This window comes from Macrotis lagotis, chromosome X (assembly GCF_037893015.1).
Source record: "Macrotis lagotis isolate mMagLag1 chromosome X, bilby.v1.9.chrom.fasta, whole genome shotgun sequence".
In the NCBI taxonomy this organism is placed as follows: domain Eukaryota; kingdom Metazoa; phylum Chordata; class Mammalia; order Peramelemorphia; family Peramelidae; genus Macrotis; species Macrotis lagotis.
Window position 1 is genome coordinate 684,523,892 of NC_133666.1, and position 20,226 is coordinate 684,544,117.

The 20,226-nt window shown below is 48.8% G+C and overlaps 1 protein-coding gene across 1 annotated transcript; it reads right to left on the reverse strand.

Moving 5' to 3' along the window:
- Window positions 1–4,972: 4,972 nt before the first annotated feature.
- MMAB (metabolism of cobalamin associated B) lies at window positions 4,973–20,095 on the reverse strand. Its single transcript, XM_074206114.1, has 9 exons — window positions 19,917–20,095; window positions 16,010–16,074; window positions 12,848–12,941; window positions 12,615–12,672; window positions 9,370–9,442; window positions 9,068–9,165; window positions 8,777–8,841; window positions 6,490–6,549; window positions 4,973–5,392 (listed from the first exon to the last, which is right to left on the reverse strand). Exons 1-9 carry the CDS (start codon window positions 20,054–20,056, stop codon window positions 5,299–5,301), a joined length of 747 nt encoding a protein of 248 aa, XP_074062215.1. The 5' UTR covers window positions 20,057–20,095; the 3' UTR covers window positions 4,973–5,298.
- Window positions 20,096–20,226: the final 131 nt, after the last annotated feature.

The following is a 20,226-nucleotide window of genomic DNA, read 5'->3' on the forward strand; positions in this document are numbered from 1 at the left end:
GTCTTGAAAGAAGAATCAGAATGAAAGAAAAACCTGAGAAAAAGAAAAACACAAAAGAAGTTTTAGAAAGTGAACATGGTCAGTTTGCTGTGCATTCAGAATTCATAGTTCTTTCTCTGGATGTGGATGGTATTGTCTATCACAGGTCTCTCAGGATTGTCCTTGATCACTGAGCCGTTGAGAGGAGCTGCGTCCATCATAGTTGATCATCTCACAATGTTGCTGTTAATCACACATCCTTTTAGATGTATGCTTTGGCTATCCCCAGGGAATGTAGAGAGAAAGAGGAAGGAGGGAGAGAAAGAAAAAGAGAGACAGACAGAAAGAAGAAAGACAGAGACAGAAAGAGACAGAGAAACAAAGAGACAGAGACTGAAAAAGACAGAGAGAGAGACAGAGACAGAGAGAGATGGGAGACAGAGAGAGAGAGACAGAGAGACAGAGACAGAGAAAACATCAAAATGAATACAAGATAGTTTTGGAAAGTAGAGTACTAGCAACAGAGAAGGCTTCACAGAAACTGTTGGGTGACAGTGCATTGAGCTCAGGATCTGCAATCAGGGAGACCTAAATTCAAATTTAGACACTTATTGGCTAAGTTACCTCGGGAAAGTCATTTAATCTGTTTCCTCATCTGTCAAATGGGAATAATACGGTTGTTGTGAGGATCGAGTGAGATGCTATTTTTAAGTACCAGCTAGTTTATTTATGTCTATATTTACACACACTTATAGTCACATATACTCGTGTCAGCTATTAAGTAAGGTGTGGCATTGAGATTAATTTAGAAGAAAACCAAATATTCTATGAGGAGGAGGTAAGAAAAGAGGCCAGCTGGTTCAGCAATAAGGAGGTGGAAGATGAAGCATCATGAGCTTTGAATGCCAGAGGGTTTTGTATTTGATCCCGGGCCCATAGGGAGCCACTGGAATTTATTGATTTGGGAGTAACATGATCAGCTCTGTGCTTTAGGGAGAACCCTTTGGTGGTTGAATGAAGGATGGGTTATAGTGGGGAAAGATCTGAGGCAGAGACCAAATAAGAAGCTATTGGGATATAACTGGTTAACTCAATATGACTGGTAGCATCGTAAACACTGAAAATTATAAAATGTGGAGCTGTGTCTTTATCTCCCCTAAGATCCCATTTAATATGAGGAAACTGATTCCAGGTGAGTTTAAATGATACTTTTTTTCCTAGTCATTCAATCAGTTTAAAAATCCACTTCCCTTTTAGGACCTGTTTCTTCTTTTGTTGAATGAAAGGCTTGGATGAGATGATCTCTAGGGTCCCTCCCTGCTCTGAGCTCCTCAGGTCAAATAGCTTGCCAAAAGTCAGAAGGGGAAGCCAAGCTTCAAACAAGGGTCTTGGTTCCAAATTCAGTGCTTTCTATGACTGAATGATTAGATGGTGGAATGGGTGAGTAGATGACTGAATGGATGAATGAATCGAAAAAAATTGTTAAGAATGTATTAAATGCCAGAGAATGTTCTCTGATCAACAAAAATCTCTCAAATGACCTTGCTAGTGATTTCTAAATTGCTCCTTGCTGGTAGCTGCCTGTGCCTCATGGACTCAACCTAACCAAGACAATAGCTCCCAACAAGCCTCATGTAGATTCTTGACTTCCCACCTACAGAACTTTGTGGGAGGTACATGTTCAGAAAGTTTGCAAGACAAACTGAGTCTCTGTCTGCAGGGTTAGGTCTGCTCTTGAATAGGGCTTGGAACCAAAAATAATTTATGTTGATGGATGATCAAATGAAGTAATGGATGGGAATGTAAAAAAGATGCCTGGCTAGAATAATAACACATTACTCATTCCCACGGTACAGGGCTGTCTCTCCTAAATAGCAGGGAGCAGCCAGTGTGTCTTTTCCTACTCATCCGATGGTCACTGACACCCAGGAATGGGATTTATTGATTCCTGCCTTGCTCCCCAACTTGAACAGAAGCAGCTATGTTGATTCTTAGAGATGCAGGCTTTGAAGAAATGTGGACTTCCGAGATCCTTCTTTTTGTCTATTTGGACCTTTTTGTCCCTTCTTCATCCCCCAGGGGCTCTAGGAGATGAAAACATTGGGAAATCTGATGAGTTGACAGCTGTAAATTAGACGCATCCCTCAAGCTGGGCTGGAAGGGTTCAATTGATTTCTTGAGACAATCAAAAAGTACCAGCTTCGGTCCAGTGAGAGATTTCTGGGCCCTGGGTTGGGGAGGAAGACAGCCATGAATCTTTCCTAGGGCTGATTTATGTAGCATTCACGCAGAATTTATTATACAAAGAATTGTATTCAATTAAATTTGAAAAGCCATTGAATTCTTAAAGGTTCAATAGTGATAACTGAGACAGAACTAACATAAAATGGGGTGGGCTGGCTGAGGAAGGGAGTGAGGAACAGCTTGGGGTGACATTGCAGCTGATGGGGGAGCCCGGACTGGGAACGTTTGTCATCGGGATGGGTTACAAACTCAGCCTTCGAAAATTACTCTGTGAAAAATGGATATGAACAATAGCCATGAAATATCAAAGAAGAAGTCGAATAATGAGATAGTGGAATGTGTCAGTGACTGGTGTGTGCATTGTGTGTGCGTGTGTGTACCTGTGTGTGTGTGAGCTCAAGAGCCATCCCAAGCCCTAATTCAAGTTTCCATTGGGAAGCAAGGGACATAACAGAAGGTACCCCTAAGCTTTGGGGTCTCAATCTGGTTTCTCTCTCTCCAGTACTAAGCATGGGATGCTCCCCCATCCCCAGGCTGGCCTCTGAGTTATTCCTGAGGGATTGGAGCTAGAAGGGCGCGTTTCTCTTGCTTCTTGGTTTTTCCCATGCCTGCAGAAATTTCCCAGGAGAGGGTTGGTTGATGAATAAGACACTTCTCAGGTCCCTCCCTCTCTCAACTAGGCCTAGGATCCTTTCTGGAATCTTCCCCAGAAAAAGGGGTTGGTTTGAGATATGGAAGCTGTCTTCAGTTTTGGAGAATTTTATCCAAACCTGATCATAAGAATTTGAGTTGAAAAAGATCTTTCAAATGACGTGTCCCCTGAATCTTGTGTGGCAGTGAGGAAAGCCTGGGGTTTGAATCCCACCTCAGACACTTACTAGGTGTGGAGCCTCAGGAAACTCTCTTAACTAACCCCTGAGGCACCATTTCCTAATCTATAAAATGAGGGCAATACCTATGATATTTAACTTAATGAAAAAGCTTTTAAATGTCTAATTTAATGCACAAGACTCCTGTTGAGGGCCTGGAGATACAAAGGCAATAACCAAATGGCTGTTGCCTGCATGTACCAGAAGGACACAACATGGACTCAGATAAATAAATACAAAGAAATACAAGATAATTTCTAGAGAAAGAAAACTGAGGGGGGGAGGGGGACTGACATGGAATCTTGGAAGGCTTCACATAGAAGCATCTGAGCTATGGCAGGAAAAAATGACTAGAAGACTGGCAAAGCGGGCGAGGGCCATCGTGGAGGAGGAAGGCTTCAAAGTCTGGGTGATAAGTTTGTGGGTTATCTGAAGAACAACGTGGAGCCGTTGTTGGGTTTCGGGTGACAGTTGAGCAGAGAGTGGACTGGAGCAGGGGGAAGAGAAGCTTGATGACAAGAGTCACATCCCAAACTAGGGCAGAGGATGTGAGGAAGGGGATGAAGACAGACTGTCCTGAAGGAGAAACAGCACTTGGGTCAGAGTGGGGATGCCCTCAGCAGAGCCAGGCAAGCTTGGGGGAATAAACAGGTCCCATTTTAGATTCACTGGGGCCAAGATGCCCAAGACACATCCAGACTGAGGTGTCCTGCAGGCAGGAAATTCATGTTGGACAGGAGACATCTACCTCCCAAGGTCATTGTGAAGATCCTATGAGATATGGTGGGCCTAGAGACTGGAACACTACTCTTTGTCTTCTACTGCTACAATACGGAGGAAACGGAGACCCCCGAGAAGTCACACAGGTGGCAAATGCACTGAGATTTGCACTCGTGTCCTCTGGAATCTAGTGTTTCCCCCTCTGCCTCACTACTTATGAGTCCTATCTGCCATGTAGAGAGGCTTCAAGGTTTACAAAGGGCCTGTGATCTTGGTCTAGACCTCCCCACAACCCAGTGAGGTCAACAATGAAGGCACTGACACCCCTATTTTACAGAAGAAGAAACAGGCTGAGAAGCTATTTGACTTCCCTCAGGAGGCACAACTAGTAGGTGTGAGGTGGGATTTGAATCCAGGTCTCTTGACTCTTCCTGGACTTACACCTCAAGGCTTGTTTTCTTCCTTAGTGGTAGCTTGAAGGAACTCATTTTCTCCTCATTTCCCTTGGGCTCGTGAAGTGTCACTGATCTATGATTTCAGATGGATGCCTGCTCAGGGCTGGGTCATGGCCTGATTGTTCATCTCCCCCTCAGACTGGACGGGGGGTCAGGGGCTGGGGCAACCCACCATTGGAGGGAGGGATACTGATTGCTATTTAAATCTATTACAACCACGGGGCATTACAATCTGGGGGCATTAACTAGCCCAGGAGCATTGCATTTTCCAAAGGAGGACTGGATGCACCTGGGACAAGGGGCTCGATTTTCTAGAAATGGGGTCCAGTTCTTTGGCATTTGTGGGTCCACTGCCCAAACTCTGAGCAGTCCTGGCATCTGCCAGGCTGGGACAGAATGGTGAGCTGCCCCCTCCCTCCTCCACCCCCAGGTGGAGACCTAAGAGACTCAGTATTTGTTAGCAACCCTTGCCTGTAAATCTGCTTGGGCTTCGTCCTCACGCTTCATGGGTGACGGATAGCTTGGAGGTGACTACAATGCCAAATCCTGCTGGCTTTTCCCTTTATAAATGTGACATTTAAGGCCCCTCTGGCACAGGTAAATCACATTAACGTTGCAGGGGTGTTCAAGTGCTCTGCTGAATCCTTGAAGGTGGAAGGCTGACCAGGGGAGGCCTTCAGGAACTTTACACACACACGCATGTATAAATGCACACATGTCCACACAGGCCTCTGGCATTCCTTTTATTCTCTGGCCACTCCAAGTGTCCAATACTCCCGCTTTCAGAGAACTGGGCTTCCCAATCTTGGGGGGGGGGGGCATTGGTTGCTCACAGAGTCAATGAAGGTGGGTCGTGGAGGGGACCAAGAAGCAGCTGCAAGTGGATCTGAAGTAAGCCGGGGTGAGGTGAAGGGGGAGGTGGTTCAGGCTTTTCCACAGGACAGTCCTGGGTCTGGCCGTGTTATGATGTGGGGACGGCACCAGCCTCACTCTTTACAGGCTTTCCCTAGCATGCCTCTCAGTGCTCCAGCTTAGGGGCAGGGGTCCTGTCTGCGGTATATCTTTTCTTCCTTCCCCTCCTTCATGGCTGTATATCGGGCCAAAGTGAAGAGATAGTCACTGAGTCTGGAGGGAGAAGAGAGAGTCAAGTTGCCCATCTCCAAAGGAGACAGAAATGCTGATTCCCAAATTAAAGTCAAAAGTGGAGTTTAAATGGCCAATTGGCCCCTAGCAGAACTTAATGGCAGTGGTGGGTCCTTGGCCAACTCCAGTTTGATGAATTGGGCATATGGTGAATTATTGTCAGAGCCTGAGGCTGAGGTCGGCGCCAGGGCTTCCTGCCCGACAGGCTTCTTGGCCAATAGCATCACCCTGACTGCCTGGCAGGAAGGCTCCTGGCACATGGAATGGGGCCAGGAGTCTAATGGATGGGCCATCTCTGGGCACCTCCAAGATTGGACCTGAGTCAGAAGGCTGAGGACCCTCAGCAGCCACCTTACCCAGCCCATACCTGACTAAAGAATAGCTTCCTCCCATCGTCCCAGACAAGTGGCTGTCCAGCCTCTGCTCGAGGGGCTGCCAATGCTGACTGTTAGCAAGTGTTGCCCATTACTCCTAACATACCACCTCCCAACAGTGAAGACTTGTTAGCCTTGGTGAGGGGTGGGAGGAAGAGCACAGGAAAAGCCCTGGACTAAGACTTGGTAGTCTGGGTCCTTGTCCTGGCTCAACAACTTATTATTGCTTTGGTCTCAGACAAGTTAGCCCCCTCTCTGGGCCTCACCCACAAATGGCGCCATCCCTACCCTCCACGCTCAGACTGCTCATAACCCTAGGCCAACCTAAAAATGCCAGCTTGTCACTCGGTCAAGCCTCAGCTTCTCCATTCTTCTCTTAATCATGAAAACATGGAGAAACCACCTACTGAGTGCAGGGCCCTAGGTGGCCCCCTCTGCACATGCTCTGTGTGTCCTTGTTAGATGGAAGCTTCCTGAAGGCTGGAAGCATTTCCCAAGGTAGGTGCTTCCCAACTCGGCCCAGCCTGTGATGAATGCTGGATGTCAGAGGCAACAGACCTCGCATCCTCTAACTGGCCAAACGGCTTTGATAGCCAGTGCTTGCGGACCCGTCCTCTTCAAGGCTGAAGGCTTAAAGGGTACAGAGCCCTCATCAAAAGGGCACCATCCTGAGGAATGGGATTCTGTCTATATTGGTTCTATTACCTGTTCAAGAATTTGGCCACGTTTGCATCCGTCTGCCCAGCCTGGACTAGAGGAACCACACTGGAGAGGAAAACAAGCAGAGATCTCTGGCCTCTGTGGTCTGGGAGCAGTGACTCCTGATGCCACTCCGATTCCGCCCCCCCATCTCCTTCAAGGGTCAGTCTTTTGACCCCATGCTACTGCCCAATTCCCAATGCTGTAAATGTACACAGTGTCCACATACAAGACTGTGAAAATCCACAGGTGTTTAGACAAGGCCCAAGAAAGGAGCTCAGAGGAGGGCCTGGGGCTAACACTCTAACCACCCTCCTCCCCACCCAAGCCAGGAAGCATTCTCCAGCTTGGCCACAGCTCCACCTTCTTGAACACATTCATGCATTCTTCTCCCCCTCCACCCCCATTCCCTGCCCCTGGAGCCTTCAGGACGCGGTCATTTGGGGGGACTATTGGTGAACTGTGGAGAGCCAGCTGAGCCAGGCTGACCAGGGCAACTCTGGCTCAGTCACAGAATGTTACAGAGGGAGAGGAGGGGGCTTCAGGGCCAGCCCAGCCAACCCTTCTACTTGACAGACGTGAAAAGAGTGTCAGTCTAGAGGGCTTGTGACTCATCTAAGGTCACTGCACGGTGGACCAAGTCTCAGACCCTAGTGAGCTGACAAAGTCACTTTAACTGCCTGCCTCAGTTTCCTCATCAGCAAAAGAAGTGTTAATAAAAGCCTCCCCAGGTTGTTGTAACAATCAAATGAGGTGACATTTGTAAAATGCTTTGTACATCTCAATGACTTTATCATTGTTAGTGGTGGGGCTGGAGCTAGAGACAAACAGGGTCTTCTGCCCCTGGCCAGCCTCCTTTGCACTCTGGACTAGGCTGGCCTCTCTGAGAAGATCCCTATGCATTCCCGGCCACCCAGAATCCCCTAACGAAAGATCCAAAACATTTGGAGGAGGGACTTCACTTCCAGGCCCCTCCTCAACTGGTGGGTTTCATCTCCTTCCCCGGGCAGGGGGCCCGGCAGGATCTGTTACTTCTTTTTTTTTTTAAGGCAATGGGGTTAAGTGACTTGCCCATGGTCCCACAGCTAGGCAATTTTTTTGTGTGTCTGAGGCTAGAATTGAACTCAGGTCCTTCTGTCTCCAGGGCTGGAGCTCTAACCACTGCGCCACCTAGCCACCCCAATTTGTTACTTCTTAAACCGTTAATGTGATGCCCTTGGAAAGTGATGTGGAGAGGGTCCTTGCTAGATGCCGTTCTGCCCTCTCCTGTGACCTGCAGCCCTGGACGTTGGCGGGAGGCGGGGGGGGGGTTACCCCCAGGGCTGACTCCTGGGCTCACCAGTGTGGCTCCTGCCAAGAGTAAGGCATTGTGGCATTGCGGAGCCCTGGCTGCCAGGCCAGAGCTCAGATTCACTGAAGGCCAAATTCTCCACTGGACAGAGGAGGAAACTGAGGCCCCCAGGGAGAGTGAGTAGTCTAAGAGCATGGGGATTGCATAGCAGCTATCCTGGAACAAGGATCTGGGTTTTCCGATGCCTTCCCCTTCTAGAAAGGATGAAGGCCCAGAGGTCCAAAGGGTGTGACTTGCCCAAGGTCTTGGGGGCTGAGTGGAATCCAGAGTGGAAAACTCAGGATTAGAATTCAGGTCTCCTGACTCCCAATCAGTGTCCTTTTCTCTCTGCCAGGATGCTACTCATTCATTCCTTCACTTCTTCTTTCATACACTGCTTCATTCATTCACTCATCTAATCAGTCATTTACTCACATTTTCAGTCCTTCACTTGTTCACTCCCAAACACTCATCTCATTCATTTACTCACTCATTTTTTAGTCCTTCATTCAATAATTCATTCATTCACTCACTTGTTTACTCAATCACTAACTCATTAACTAAATCTCATTCATTCATTCTCTCACTCTTTAGTCACTCATGCATTCAATCACACATTTATTCCTGAATTCACTGTCATTCATTCATTCATTCACTTGCTCCTGTATTCAGGTTTCATTTGTTCACTCATTCCTTCATTCACTCACCCATTTGCCCAATCATTCAAGTTGTTTGTTCATTCATATGTTCATTAGCTCAATCATTCACTCATTCAGCAGTTCACTCATTCATTCATTCACTCACACCTTTATCTACTCAATCATTCACTCACTTATTTACTCCCCCCTCATTCATTCCTTCACCCATTCATCCATTCACTCAAGATTAAACCCTGGGCTGGCTCCTGGGGGCCGACATATCTGCTCTCGGGCCACCCCTCCCTCCTGCCCTTTGGTCCCTCACCTTCTCTCGGCTCTGCGGCACACAGCTCGGCACAGGTGGAGGACCGCACTGCTCTTGCCTCCTGACTGAAACAGAAAACAAGACTTTGGCTCTGGTAGGCTGCAGATTGGACTGAGTAGGGAGAGCCCGGGGAGCCCCAACTCCTGCCCATAACCAAAGGCCCCTGAGATGAAGGGGCAGAGCCATGCTTCTTTCAGCTAGCGCGCGCACACACACACACACACACACACACACACACACACACACACGGGTTTGGCCAAGTCCATGTGATTTGATGCCGCTGGTACCCACAGGCAAAATGAAAGCTGTGAGGGCTGGAAGCTGGCTTGTGTACACATCTATCCAGCGCTCCAGGTCCAGGATGGCGTCCTCACTGAATGCTGTGCACTCTGTAGAGAGACAGATGGAGCCTGAGGAAGCCCTCATGAGACCAATGCCCTCCTCCCCCCCAGGAAGGCCCCTGGCTGCTTCCTTCCCTCTAGGGACTTGTTCCTGGCCCATCCTGGGCAAAGGGCCCAGGCTGAGGGAGACTATGCCCAGGATGCCCAAAAGGAGCTGCTACCTCTAAAAGAGTCAGATAAGGAGAGAATTACTCAAATGAGCCTCCCTGGCCGAAGCCCGCGGTGTCGCAATGGCCGAGCCGGCATCCTGCAGCCTGCACTGGACCTGGGGAGAGCAGCGGAAGGTAAGGATGCAGATCCACTAGTGACGTCAGAGAAGAGAGGGGCCACAGGGGCAGTCTGTTGGGGACTGTCAGGACCTTTAATTAGGGAATATTAAATTCTAATCAGCAAACTTCTCTTGAACCTTCCATGTGAAAGATCCTTCTGGAAATTTGTCCCTGCTTGCAAGAAAGGGTTTGGTCGAGCTGTTCCCGAGCCCCACAGTGAAGGCCACAGTCAACTGACAGCAGAGGTGCCATGGGGTATCCACACAACCCACTGCCACAGCTTCCACAGCTGCCCACAGGCATGCACATATGTGTATACACTCCTCTCTCTCTCTCTCTCTGTCTCTCTCTTTTAGACTACTGATCTGGATTAAAGCTGGCATCTTTGATTTGTACAGCACCAACAGGCCCCAAACACTAGTTTTATCTGTATTTTCTAAATGGCTGAGATCCACAAAGTGTGTCTGAGCATCCTCTTTCCTTCAGGTTCCCCAGTAAACTCACACAGGACCCATTGGTGGTAGTGGTTGTGATGGAGGAGGAGGATGCAGAGGGAAGGTGGAGGAAGGGGGGGAGAGAAGGAAGAAGAGGATGAGGGGAGAAGGGGAGGACAATAAGAATGAAGAGAGGAAGGAGGAAGAAGAGGAGAAGATGGAGAGGAAGATGAGGAGGAGAGGGAGGAAGAGGAAGAATCTCATGAAGGAAGTACTTAGTATGACTATTATCACCATGATCACAAAGTAAGTGAAGGAGACACATGGGGCTTAGAACTCATGTTTAACCAACCCAAATCACCAACTGGCTGCTGTATGAGGGAAACCTGTAAACTTGGAGCCTGATTTCAGAAGTTCTGAGGCAGCTAGTGGTGCAGAGGATGGAGCCCCAGGCCAGGGACCAGGAAGACCTGAGTTCAAATTCAGTTTAGATTCACACTTACTAGCTGGGTGACCTTGGGCAAGTCATTTCACCTATCTGCCTCAGTTTCTCTAACTGTACACAGGGATCATATAGCATCCACCTCCCAGGATCAACTGAGATCATGACTATAAATCCCTCAGCACACTGCCACCCAGTAGACACTTGTAGTTATTACTGGGGTCGCTGTTTCTAAGCAGCATTCAGACATGAGTGGTAGGAAAACTGGGTTGGGAGGGTGAAGAGCTGCTTGCTCTGACTCCCAGGCTCAGGCCAGCCGCTTCTGGCTGGGTGACTGGGGATGACTGGCCTCCCCTCCCCCCGACGACACCAGGGCCCCTCTGGATGGAGGTGTCATCACCCAGCCTCGGAGGGGCCTCGGTGCCAGAAGCGCCATTCAAGAGCTGCCTCATGGTCACTGGTGCCCCATCTCCAACCTGCTTTGGAGAACCATCTGGGGCTGTCCAGATGTCTCTGTGGCGGATGACATTCCCTCCTCTTGGGTATCTGGTTGGAGAATCTACTGACTTTGGGACAGCTGAATGGGAAGTTTCTCCTTCCCAAGAGCTGGACTCTCTCTCTACTTGGGCTCCCTGCTCTCCTAGTTCTTCCATCTGGGACTAAACAAAACAAGTCTCCTCCTCTTTCCATGTTGCAGCCATCACGATGCTTGGAGATGGGGTCCTGTCTCCTTAGCACTGAGACTTCCATCAGCATCAGCAGGATTAAGCCAAAATGCCATCTGGGGCAAATTGATAGTGTTAAATGCCTAAAGCAGTAAGAAAGGGGGCGAGGGATTGACTGAGATAAGTCTGTGTTGGTAACCAAGACAACAGTTAAGACAAATGAGTGAAGATAAAAAAAATGGAAAGAATAAAGAAACTTTAGGACTGTTTTTAAGTGATCCACAAAACTAATAAACAGAAAAGAAAGAAAAGTAAAGAGAATAAGCCCAAATAAGAAATGACAACTTTTTTAAAAAATTAGCTGAGGATATTCAGATCGATACGAATAACCTAACAATATAAACAAAATGACTGCTTATTTCCAAAAGTACATGATATCAAAATTAGCAAGGAGAAAATCTAATCCAAATAGACCAGCCTTAGACAAATCAGAAAGATCTGCATCAAAGTACCATATCCACCTAAGCTTTTAAAGAGAAAGTAATTTCTCCTCTATGTAGAATGATTCTGCAAAGGACACTATAGAGGTGTTGATCCCTAAACCAGGCAAAGATCAGGTTGAGAAAGAAAATCGTAGGCCAAGATCATTAAGGCACACTGACACATAATTTTAAATAGGATAATAGATTTAGAGATGAAAAAGGCTTTAGAGAAGGGAAAACTTCTTACTTTGCTGAGTCCAGAGAGCCTAGGATTATACAGATAATGATACTCAGGAACAAAACAGAGCAGTAGCACAAAATGACATTGATTATGACTGAATACGATTTATACCTGGAATGCAAGGATGGATAAGATCAGGATAGCAATCAATAGAGTAAATCTTTTCAACACAAGAAAAAAGTACAGACTACATAATTACACCAATAGAAGAGAAAGCCTTTGCTAAAACAACACTTAGTGATGTTCAGAACTCTAAAAAAAAAAAAAAAAATAGAAAGGAAGGATTTTTTTTTCTTCATGTGATAAAAGGCATCTATCTGAAACCTTGAGATAACAGGTCTTCTTTGCTGGGAGCAGACACCAGGCCCCTTCAATCTACCAATCAGCCACAGCCCCTGATCCAAAGGGATAGCTCCTGAGCTGTTCTCAAACCAAGCCTAAAGGAGTAAGCTGGGGCAGCCCTGCAGAATCAACTCTGGCCTTAGTAGGGTGACTACAAATGGGGTTTTCCATGGAAACCCAATTCGAATTGGTTTCCTTCTATCAGCTCTACTGCCATCAGACGCTTCTTCCCCTGGCTGGTTTCACCTCTGACAGCAGCAAGGACTGGAGACCAGGCTGCAGAGAAAGCAGGAAGATAGGCTAAGATTGACCTATAGAGCAAATACAGGTCATACCTGATTTTTTAATACCAAAGAAGCCAGATTGACTGAAAACTCACAAAATAGGGCAGCTCCATTTGTCTCTGGTCCTTTCAGGAGAATTCCCCCAGAGTGCTTTCCAATGTGAGGGAGGGAGGAAAGGAGGCCAGCCACCCCTGCAGGCCTGAGTCCACCCAGGCACCCCGAGAAGGGAGCCTACTGCTGGGGTCCTTCTAAGTTGGGAAGGGTCTGGTGTTACTCACTTTCTCAAGTTCCTGCACAAATGGATGGCCTTTTTCTGTCAGGACTTCGATGGCAAGCCTAAAGAAACAGAGAAAAAGACTCCTTAGGCTAGAGCCAGGCTTGGTGGACCACCTAAGGGACCCAGGAAGTAGGATGAGAAGTCCCCTGAGAGGGGGCATATGAGGACTACAGTCATTGACTGAAAAAGTGCCAAAGGCAAAGACAACTTAGATCCCAGACACATTATAGTTACCCAATAACTGAACTTAATTCATCAGTGGTTCCCAAAGCATCAAACACTTGGTCATCTTTAAGTCTCCTTTCCCCAGTGAAAGTGCTGGAAAAACCTTGGGACAAAAAAAGAAAACAAATTTTAGGAGTCTGCTCTGAGTTGGCCATGGAGGGTGAGTGAAGAAGAGACTGGTGGCTTCTCTTTGGTGGCTTTCCAAACCTTTTCTATCTATTAGCAGCACTTCTAACTTGAGAAAGCACTGGCATCGATGTTATTCTGAGTATGAGGGTAGTTAAAACTACTTAAAAGGGCAATGAGATATTTTCCCTGAACAGGAACTGGCAGAGTTGGGAGGGGCCTTAGAACAGATTCGGAATGTCTATATGGAAATGAGTCTAATTTATAACGATATAAGTCATTCCCAATTGATAAATGATCAAAAGATACAGTTTTCAGTTAAAGAAATTAAAGCTATCCTTAGTCATATGAAAAAAATGTTCTAAATCATTACTGATTAGAGAAATGCAAATTAAAGTAATTCTTGAGGTTCTCCCTCATACCAAATCAGATTACCAATATAACAAGAAGGAAAATGATCCATGTTGGAGAGGTTGTGAGAAAACTGGGACACTGATGTATTGTTGGTGGAGTTGTGAACTGATCCAACCTTTCTAGAGAGCAATTTGGAGAATAAAACTGTGTATACTCTCTGATCCAGTAATACCACCACTAGGTCTGTATCACGGAAAGACCGCAAAACAGAAAAAAGAACCCATGTGTACAAAACTATTTATAGCAGTTCTTTTTGTGGAAGCCAAGAACTAGAAACTGAGGGGAAGCCTCAATTGGGGAATGGCTGAACAAAGTGTAGTATATGAATACAATGTTGTTCTATAAGAAATCATGACGGACAGGATTTCACAAAAGACTGGAAAGACTTGCGTGAATTGATGCAGAGTGAAATGAGCAGAACCAGGAGAACATTGAACACACTAACAGCAACCTTGGGTGATGGTCAACCATGAGGGATTGCACTCTCCTCGGCAACTCGGTGATCAAAGACCATTCTAAAGGACTTGTGATGGAAAACACCATCTAGAAAGAACTTTGGAGTCAGAATGCAGACCAAAGTAAACTATTTTCAATTTTTAAAATTTGATTTATGTATTATGGTTTTTTTAACCTTCTCATGGTTTTTTGTTCCCTTTTGTTCTGATTCATACATGACTAATATGGAAATATGTTTAACACAGTTATACATGTATAACCATAACATGTAAAACCATATCAAATTACTTGCTGTCAGGGGGAGAGGGAGAGGGAAAGGAGGGAGAAAAATATGGAACTCAAAATCTTACAAAAAAGAATGTTGAAACCTATCACTGCATGTAGTTGGAATAATAAGTAAATTTAAATGTTTAAAAAAAGAACAGAAAGTATAAGAGCTGGGTGGGATCTCAGATCGGGGATATCACAGCTGGGAGGGGCTTTAAAACAGGGCTGTCAGAGCTGGGAGGGGACATGGACATCTAGTTTTATCTCCACATTTTCCCAGAGAAAGAAAGTGAGACTTCAGAGATGGGGACCTTTGTGATGTTTCTAATGTAGCAACCTCCTTGGTGACAGCTGAATGTGAGTGGGAAGAATAAAACAAAATAGATACCTAGATAAAAATAATAGCTCACTTCCACAGAGCATGTTAAGGAGCTTTATAAATATTTGCAAAGAGCTTTATAAATATCCTCAGTTAATGCTTACAACCCTGGGAGGCAGAGGGTTTTATTATTGCCTTTGTACAGATGAGGAAACTGAGGCAGACAGATGTTAAGTGACTTGACCAGGGTCACCCAGCTAGGAAGTGTCTGAAGCTGGGTTTGAACTCTGGTTTTCCTGGCCCCCAACCCAGTGCCCTGGCCACTTTGCCATTCATCCTCAACTTGCCCATAGCACATAATAATAGTTAAAACTAAACTTTGTTATAAGAGCAAAGTTGGACAAATAAAACAAGCTCTGAATATTATAGAAAGAGATTTCCAAAACCCAGCCCCACTAAGAAAGAGGCCCAGCATGAAAAAATAAAGAATCAGCAAAGGGGGGTAGGAGGGAGCAGAGAGGGCCTGGATCACCCAGTGCGCTGGGCTGGGGCCATCAGGCTCCTACACTGCCCTCACCTCATCAATGCAGCCTGGGGGTCAGGTGAGCAGGGCTGTGGGTCTCCCTTGCACTCGGGGATATAAGTGATGTGCCCAGACTCTGGACCTGGGAAGCCGTGAGGGAGTGGGGATGTTACCTTGAGGCTTCATGGTCAGAACGTTCACCCAGGCCCTCATCTCCACTGGCCTATCTCTCAATTTGACACTTTTTTCCTAGACAGGATACCAACCTCTTTGGAGATTGTTTCCACCTCCCTTTTTTAATTCTCTGGGGCACGTGGTATTTCAGCAGTGACAGCTGAGAGTCTCAACCCAAGGGAGAATGACTGTGTTGGAAGACACCTTTCCTGGTGCCTCTCACTCAAACACTGAGGATGAGGAGACGGAAGGTCCTGACCAGGGTCACTCCAGTCTTAGGGACACCCCTTCTCCCACAATGCTCTTCTTTTTGAGTCTTCAGGACTGTGGAGGGCAGAAACTGAATCTCATCTAACCCTGGGGGCACCAGCCCCTCCAAAGAACCTCCATGCATAATAAATACTACTAAGTAGTGACTTTGAGGTTCAGATAACCCTTCTAAAGTGACTTGGCCAGGAAGTAGCAGAACTGGCAAAGGGAGGGTAGGAGGGAGCAGAGAATCCACCCTGGGCCTCCTGTCTCTAATCTGAGCCTGCACCCACCCCAACACCTCCTGCCTGGGACCTGCCCACACCTGCATCTCGTAATTAAGAAATAATGACTCAGAGACAGGGCTGTGGAAGATCAGTGTGTGATTGGAGTGGAGTCTTGTGTGCCGAGAAGGGTGCAGAGGAAGGGGAAGATGGACTTGAATGGATGCAGAGAGAACTCAGCCAAGGAGAGGGAGCGGGGAAGACCCCACAGGTGCAGGGGGATGGCCCGGGAATCCCATGCCCTTTTCAAATGTTCTATTTGGAAATAGAGATATTAAAAACCAGAGCTGTGGACAGAGATGAGAGAAAAGCTGGTTGTTACAGCTTATGATCTCTCCCCGTTTGGGGCCATCTCTTACCTTGGTCTCCGGTTTTGGTGTAAATCTTGGGCAGCCTTGTCTTCTTCTCTGATGCAGGTCTCGGCCTGAGGAGAATTAGATCTCAATGTCAATCATCTACTTAACAGTGTTTATTATGCATGGAGTCCTTGTGACCCCAAGGTTAGGTTCCTGCCCTTCACAGTCCTAAAGCCTCAGAAAGAGAACAGTAAAGCCTAGACCAACCTATATGCATGCATCTTGGGAGAAGGGTGCCCCTAAGACTGGAGTGACCCTGGTCAAGTCACTCAACGTGAGACTCCTTTTCCTCCTCTGGAATGGGAAATAACAATAGTGTCTGATGAACAGGGAAGGCTGGATGAGATTCTGTACTCCCAATAAAGTCAGGTTGAAATGTGAGTGGCAGCCGCTTGGGAAGATGGGTGTCAAAGTCAAGAGGCTAGCCAGAGGGAAGGCCATGAGATGTGGCAAGGGAAACTGAGGAAGGCCCCTTGTGTGCCTTCAGTGACCAACGGTGGCTCGGGATGGGGAGAGGAAGGGGCTGTGTTGCTGGGAGTATGAATGAGAGCTGGGGCAGACCGCATCCACTGAATCCCTGCAGCCTACCTGTCTAAAGGTCCTTTTGCTCCAAATACTCCTAGACCAATGGAAACCAAGAGGTGGAAAGTTCTAGATGTAACTAGAAGTCCTGTGGCTGGTTCTGAGACAGAGGGTGAGTGTGGCCCCCTCCAAAGTAGAAGCCTTGAGAGGCCCCTCACTGATCCCAGGGGGGGCTGCCTCCCTGCTAAGAAGCCTTGCAGACCCTGCTCTTACAAAGGCCTCTAACAAGGGGCACTGTAATGGGTTCTGTTGGGTTCTGGCCTGGAGGCCATTTTCCCTGGTCTTTAGCTGGCCTGGCGTAGTCATCCCTTCTCCTCTGCCTCCCAAGCCACCTTCTGGGGGCTCTGTCTCTACTCTCAGCATCCGCACCAGCTTGTGCACAGTAGGGGTTTTACAAAGTCTCCCGAGAGGGTGAAGCCTGGCTTTGGTTACTTCTGTTTGGTCGACAGGACTTGGGGTGAAGAGAAAACAGGTGGTTGGGAGCCGGGCAGGGGGTGGGGGGAGCATCCTGTCCTGGCAGGGCTGACTCAGGGGACCCAGACCTGGAACCGGCTTTAGAGAAGGTCAACTTTACAGGTCAAGAAACTGAGGTCTAGGGCAGGGGCTGCAGACTTGTCCTTGGTCACACAGGTTAGTAAAATGCAGGGTCCCTGACTCCAAATCCCTGGGGGGAATCTTTGAACTTTTGGGGATATTTTTAAGGTGGTATTAGGTGGTTTTTTTCCTTCTTTTTCCCCCCCTTTAAAAGTGGATCCAATTTTTGGAGCTAGCTCCAAGTCCTGAGAGGTCTGCGAACAGTGAACACCTGAGCTGGGAAATCCTCTTGGGGATCCAAAAGGAAGTGGACATAGTTCACTTTTCTTCTGGCTTGTGATCTGACCCTGATGGCTATTCCAAATGAGGGGTCTCAGCTGCTCCAGGGGAATGAATGTCTAGATTCAGAACTGGTTAGAAGGTTCAGGAGAACCCATAAATTTTAATTTTTATTAAAAATTCCATAAAAAAGAACTTGATTTTGTAACTGTGTCCCCCCTTCATAGAATCCAAGGGTGTCTGTCTGAGCCCTTTATTTTACAGATGAAGAATCCAAGGTCTCTGAGGGACCCTGGTTTGTCCGAGGACCCACAAAACAAGGAGATGGCCGCAAGGACGCAAACGCAGGCCTTCTGATTCCCTAAGTCCACTGAACAGAATTGTGTTTTCTTGAACTAGATGGATAATTATCCCAACTTTTCCCTGGGAATTAAAGGATGTTTCTGTCCCCAGTAGGTAATCTCCATCAATTCTCAAGGGTCTATTAAGCAGTCACAAGGGGTAAGACACAGAAAAAGGAGCTGACCCTTGGATGGAGGGGAAAGCATGAAGAGGAGCATGTACCTAGAGATAGACTGAGGCAATGAGAGGAAGGGGCTGGCAGGAGAGGCAGCAGAGACTCTAAGGGGCTGTGGCGGGGGCATAGGCTTTAGATTGGCAGGAACCTTCAAGACCATCTGTCTAATCCCCTCATTTTACAGATGAAGAAACTGAGGCCTAGAAAGGGGAAGTCCCATGGGTAAGAAGTGGCAGAGCCAGGATTCTCACCCAGGTCCATGGCTTCTACAAAAGGGGCTCTTTAGCCTTAAGCAGAAGTGGAAGATGCAAAGGAAGCAATGAGTGGGAGAGAGGACTGCATCGGAGGTGCAAGGGTCTTCCAATAAAGACTGGCCTTGTCCCAGAGGTCATGAAGTTGGGTCATGAAACCACCAAGTTATGGGTTGGGACCAGCTCTCTCTGAGCTCAGCGTCTTCCAACTCTGGGATTCGGGTTCAAATTCAGCTCTCCTATTGTCTCAGGGTGACCATGGGTAAACCACTTACCCTGTTTTCTGAGACTTGGCTTCCCCAATCGTACATTGAGGAAGCTGGACTAGACGTAAGCTCTCCCTTGGACTATTGTGACACCCTCCTATGTTCTCCCTCTCCACACAGCTGCCAGTGGAATCAATCATTCTCAAAGCCTTCTGCTCAAAAACAGTCTCTGTTACCACAAGAATAAACTGCAAAACCCCTCTGACCGTTAAAGCCTTTCCCAACCAAGCTTCAGTGCTTATTACACGCAGTACCCTCCTTTCCTTCCCCATCTTTGCCAAACTAGCCGACCTGCTCACATTTGACATTCTCCTTCCCACTTCCATGCCTCTGTCCAAGCTGTACCCCATGTCCCCACTTTACATACTTTTCTGATTCTCTCAGCCGCTAATGCCCTACCCAATTACCTTGTGATTACACACACACACACAAGAAATATATTTACTTTGCATGCATATTTTATTCTCTAGAAGACTAATAGCTAATATCCATATAGCGCTTTAACATTTGGGTAAGACATGTGCCTTTTTCTCTTCCCCCTCAGCTCCCAAGGACAGAATTATCTCTAATCCACCCATTCTGCTCCAACCTCTCTGCTGCCATCTCTGCCGCCTCTCGGACATCTTAAATTGTCCCACAGACAACCTCAACGTGTCCAAAACGGAACTCGTCTTTCCCCGGGACCCTCTGGCTTTGCCCTTCCCTGTCCCTTTTGCCCCAGCCCCCTGGCCTCTCGCCCCCAGATGCCAGGCGGTGCCAGCGCCTGCCAGTTTCAGTTTCTCCTGAGGCCCCCCGGCCGGGCCCTGGCCTCCTGCCACCCGGACCAGCCAGGGGCCGCCGGCGGGCGGGCGTGCCAGCCTCGGGCGTGCCAGCCCCGGGCCTGCCCCACTCCGGCCCTCCTCCATTCGGCTGCCACACTGATGTTCCCAAGGGGCCAGCTCTAGCTAGGCTGCCCCGGCTCCGCGCGTGCGCGTTGGCACGGAGCTCCTGCGGGGCAGGGGCCGCCTCTGTAGCCCCCTGGCACAGATGACCTGGTATTTACCCCCCCCACACACATCAGTCCACGCGCTTTGCGTGCCTAGGTTTCATTCTCTCGAAGCTTCTCTGACTGGGCCACACCCCCTTCTGTGTGCGGTGCACACTGACCGGCCCGGGGTCCCCTCGGTGCCTCTGGCCGGATCCGAATTCGGGACCCGCCCCCCAGCGGCCTCCTGGGCGGGACCCCCCTTATTTTTGTTCGCGTCCGTGAGCAGAGGCGAGGGCCGGCCTTGCCGCGGGAAGGCCCGGGGTCCGTTCTGCCGGGGCACCGGCGCGGCGGGCCCGGGCGGCCCGGGCTCGGGGGCCCGTGGGGGAGGGGAGGACGGCACCGCCGCCGGCTGTTGCCATGGTGACAGCAGGGCGAGGCGACGTCGCCGCCGCGGTGACGTCACGGCGGGCGGCCTCGGCCCCGGCCGGGCTGGGCCGCACAGCCCCGCACTCACCTCTCCGCGCTTTCCCCGGAGCCGCGGCTCTGCCCGCGGGAGCACCGCAACCCCCGCGCGCAGGCGGCGCGGCCCAGGCCTAGAGCCCGGCCCCAGCCCGCGGAGCCGGCCCGACCGCACAGAGCCGTCGCCCGCAGCATGACCCTCCTCGGCTCCCGTACGGCCCCGGGGTCACCCCACCGACCGCGCCACCGGGCGTCCCCGCCGTCCCATTGGCCGGGCGCCCCCAGCGGGGGCGGGGGGCGGGGCACGTGACGCGCCTTCCTCGGCCCCATTGGATCCGCTGCGATCCAATCGGCAGAGGGCCGCT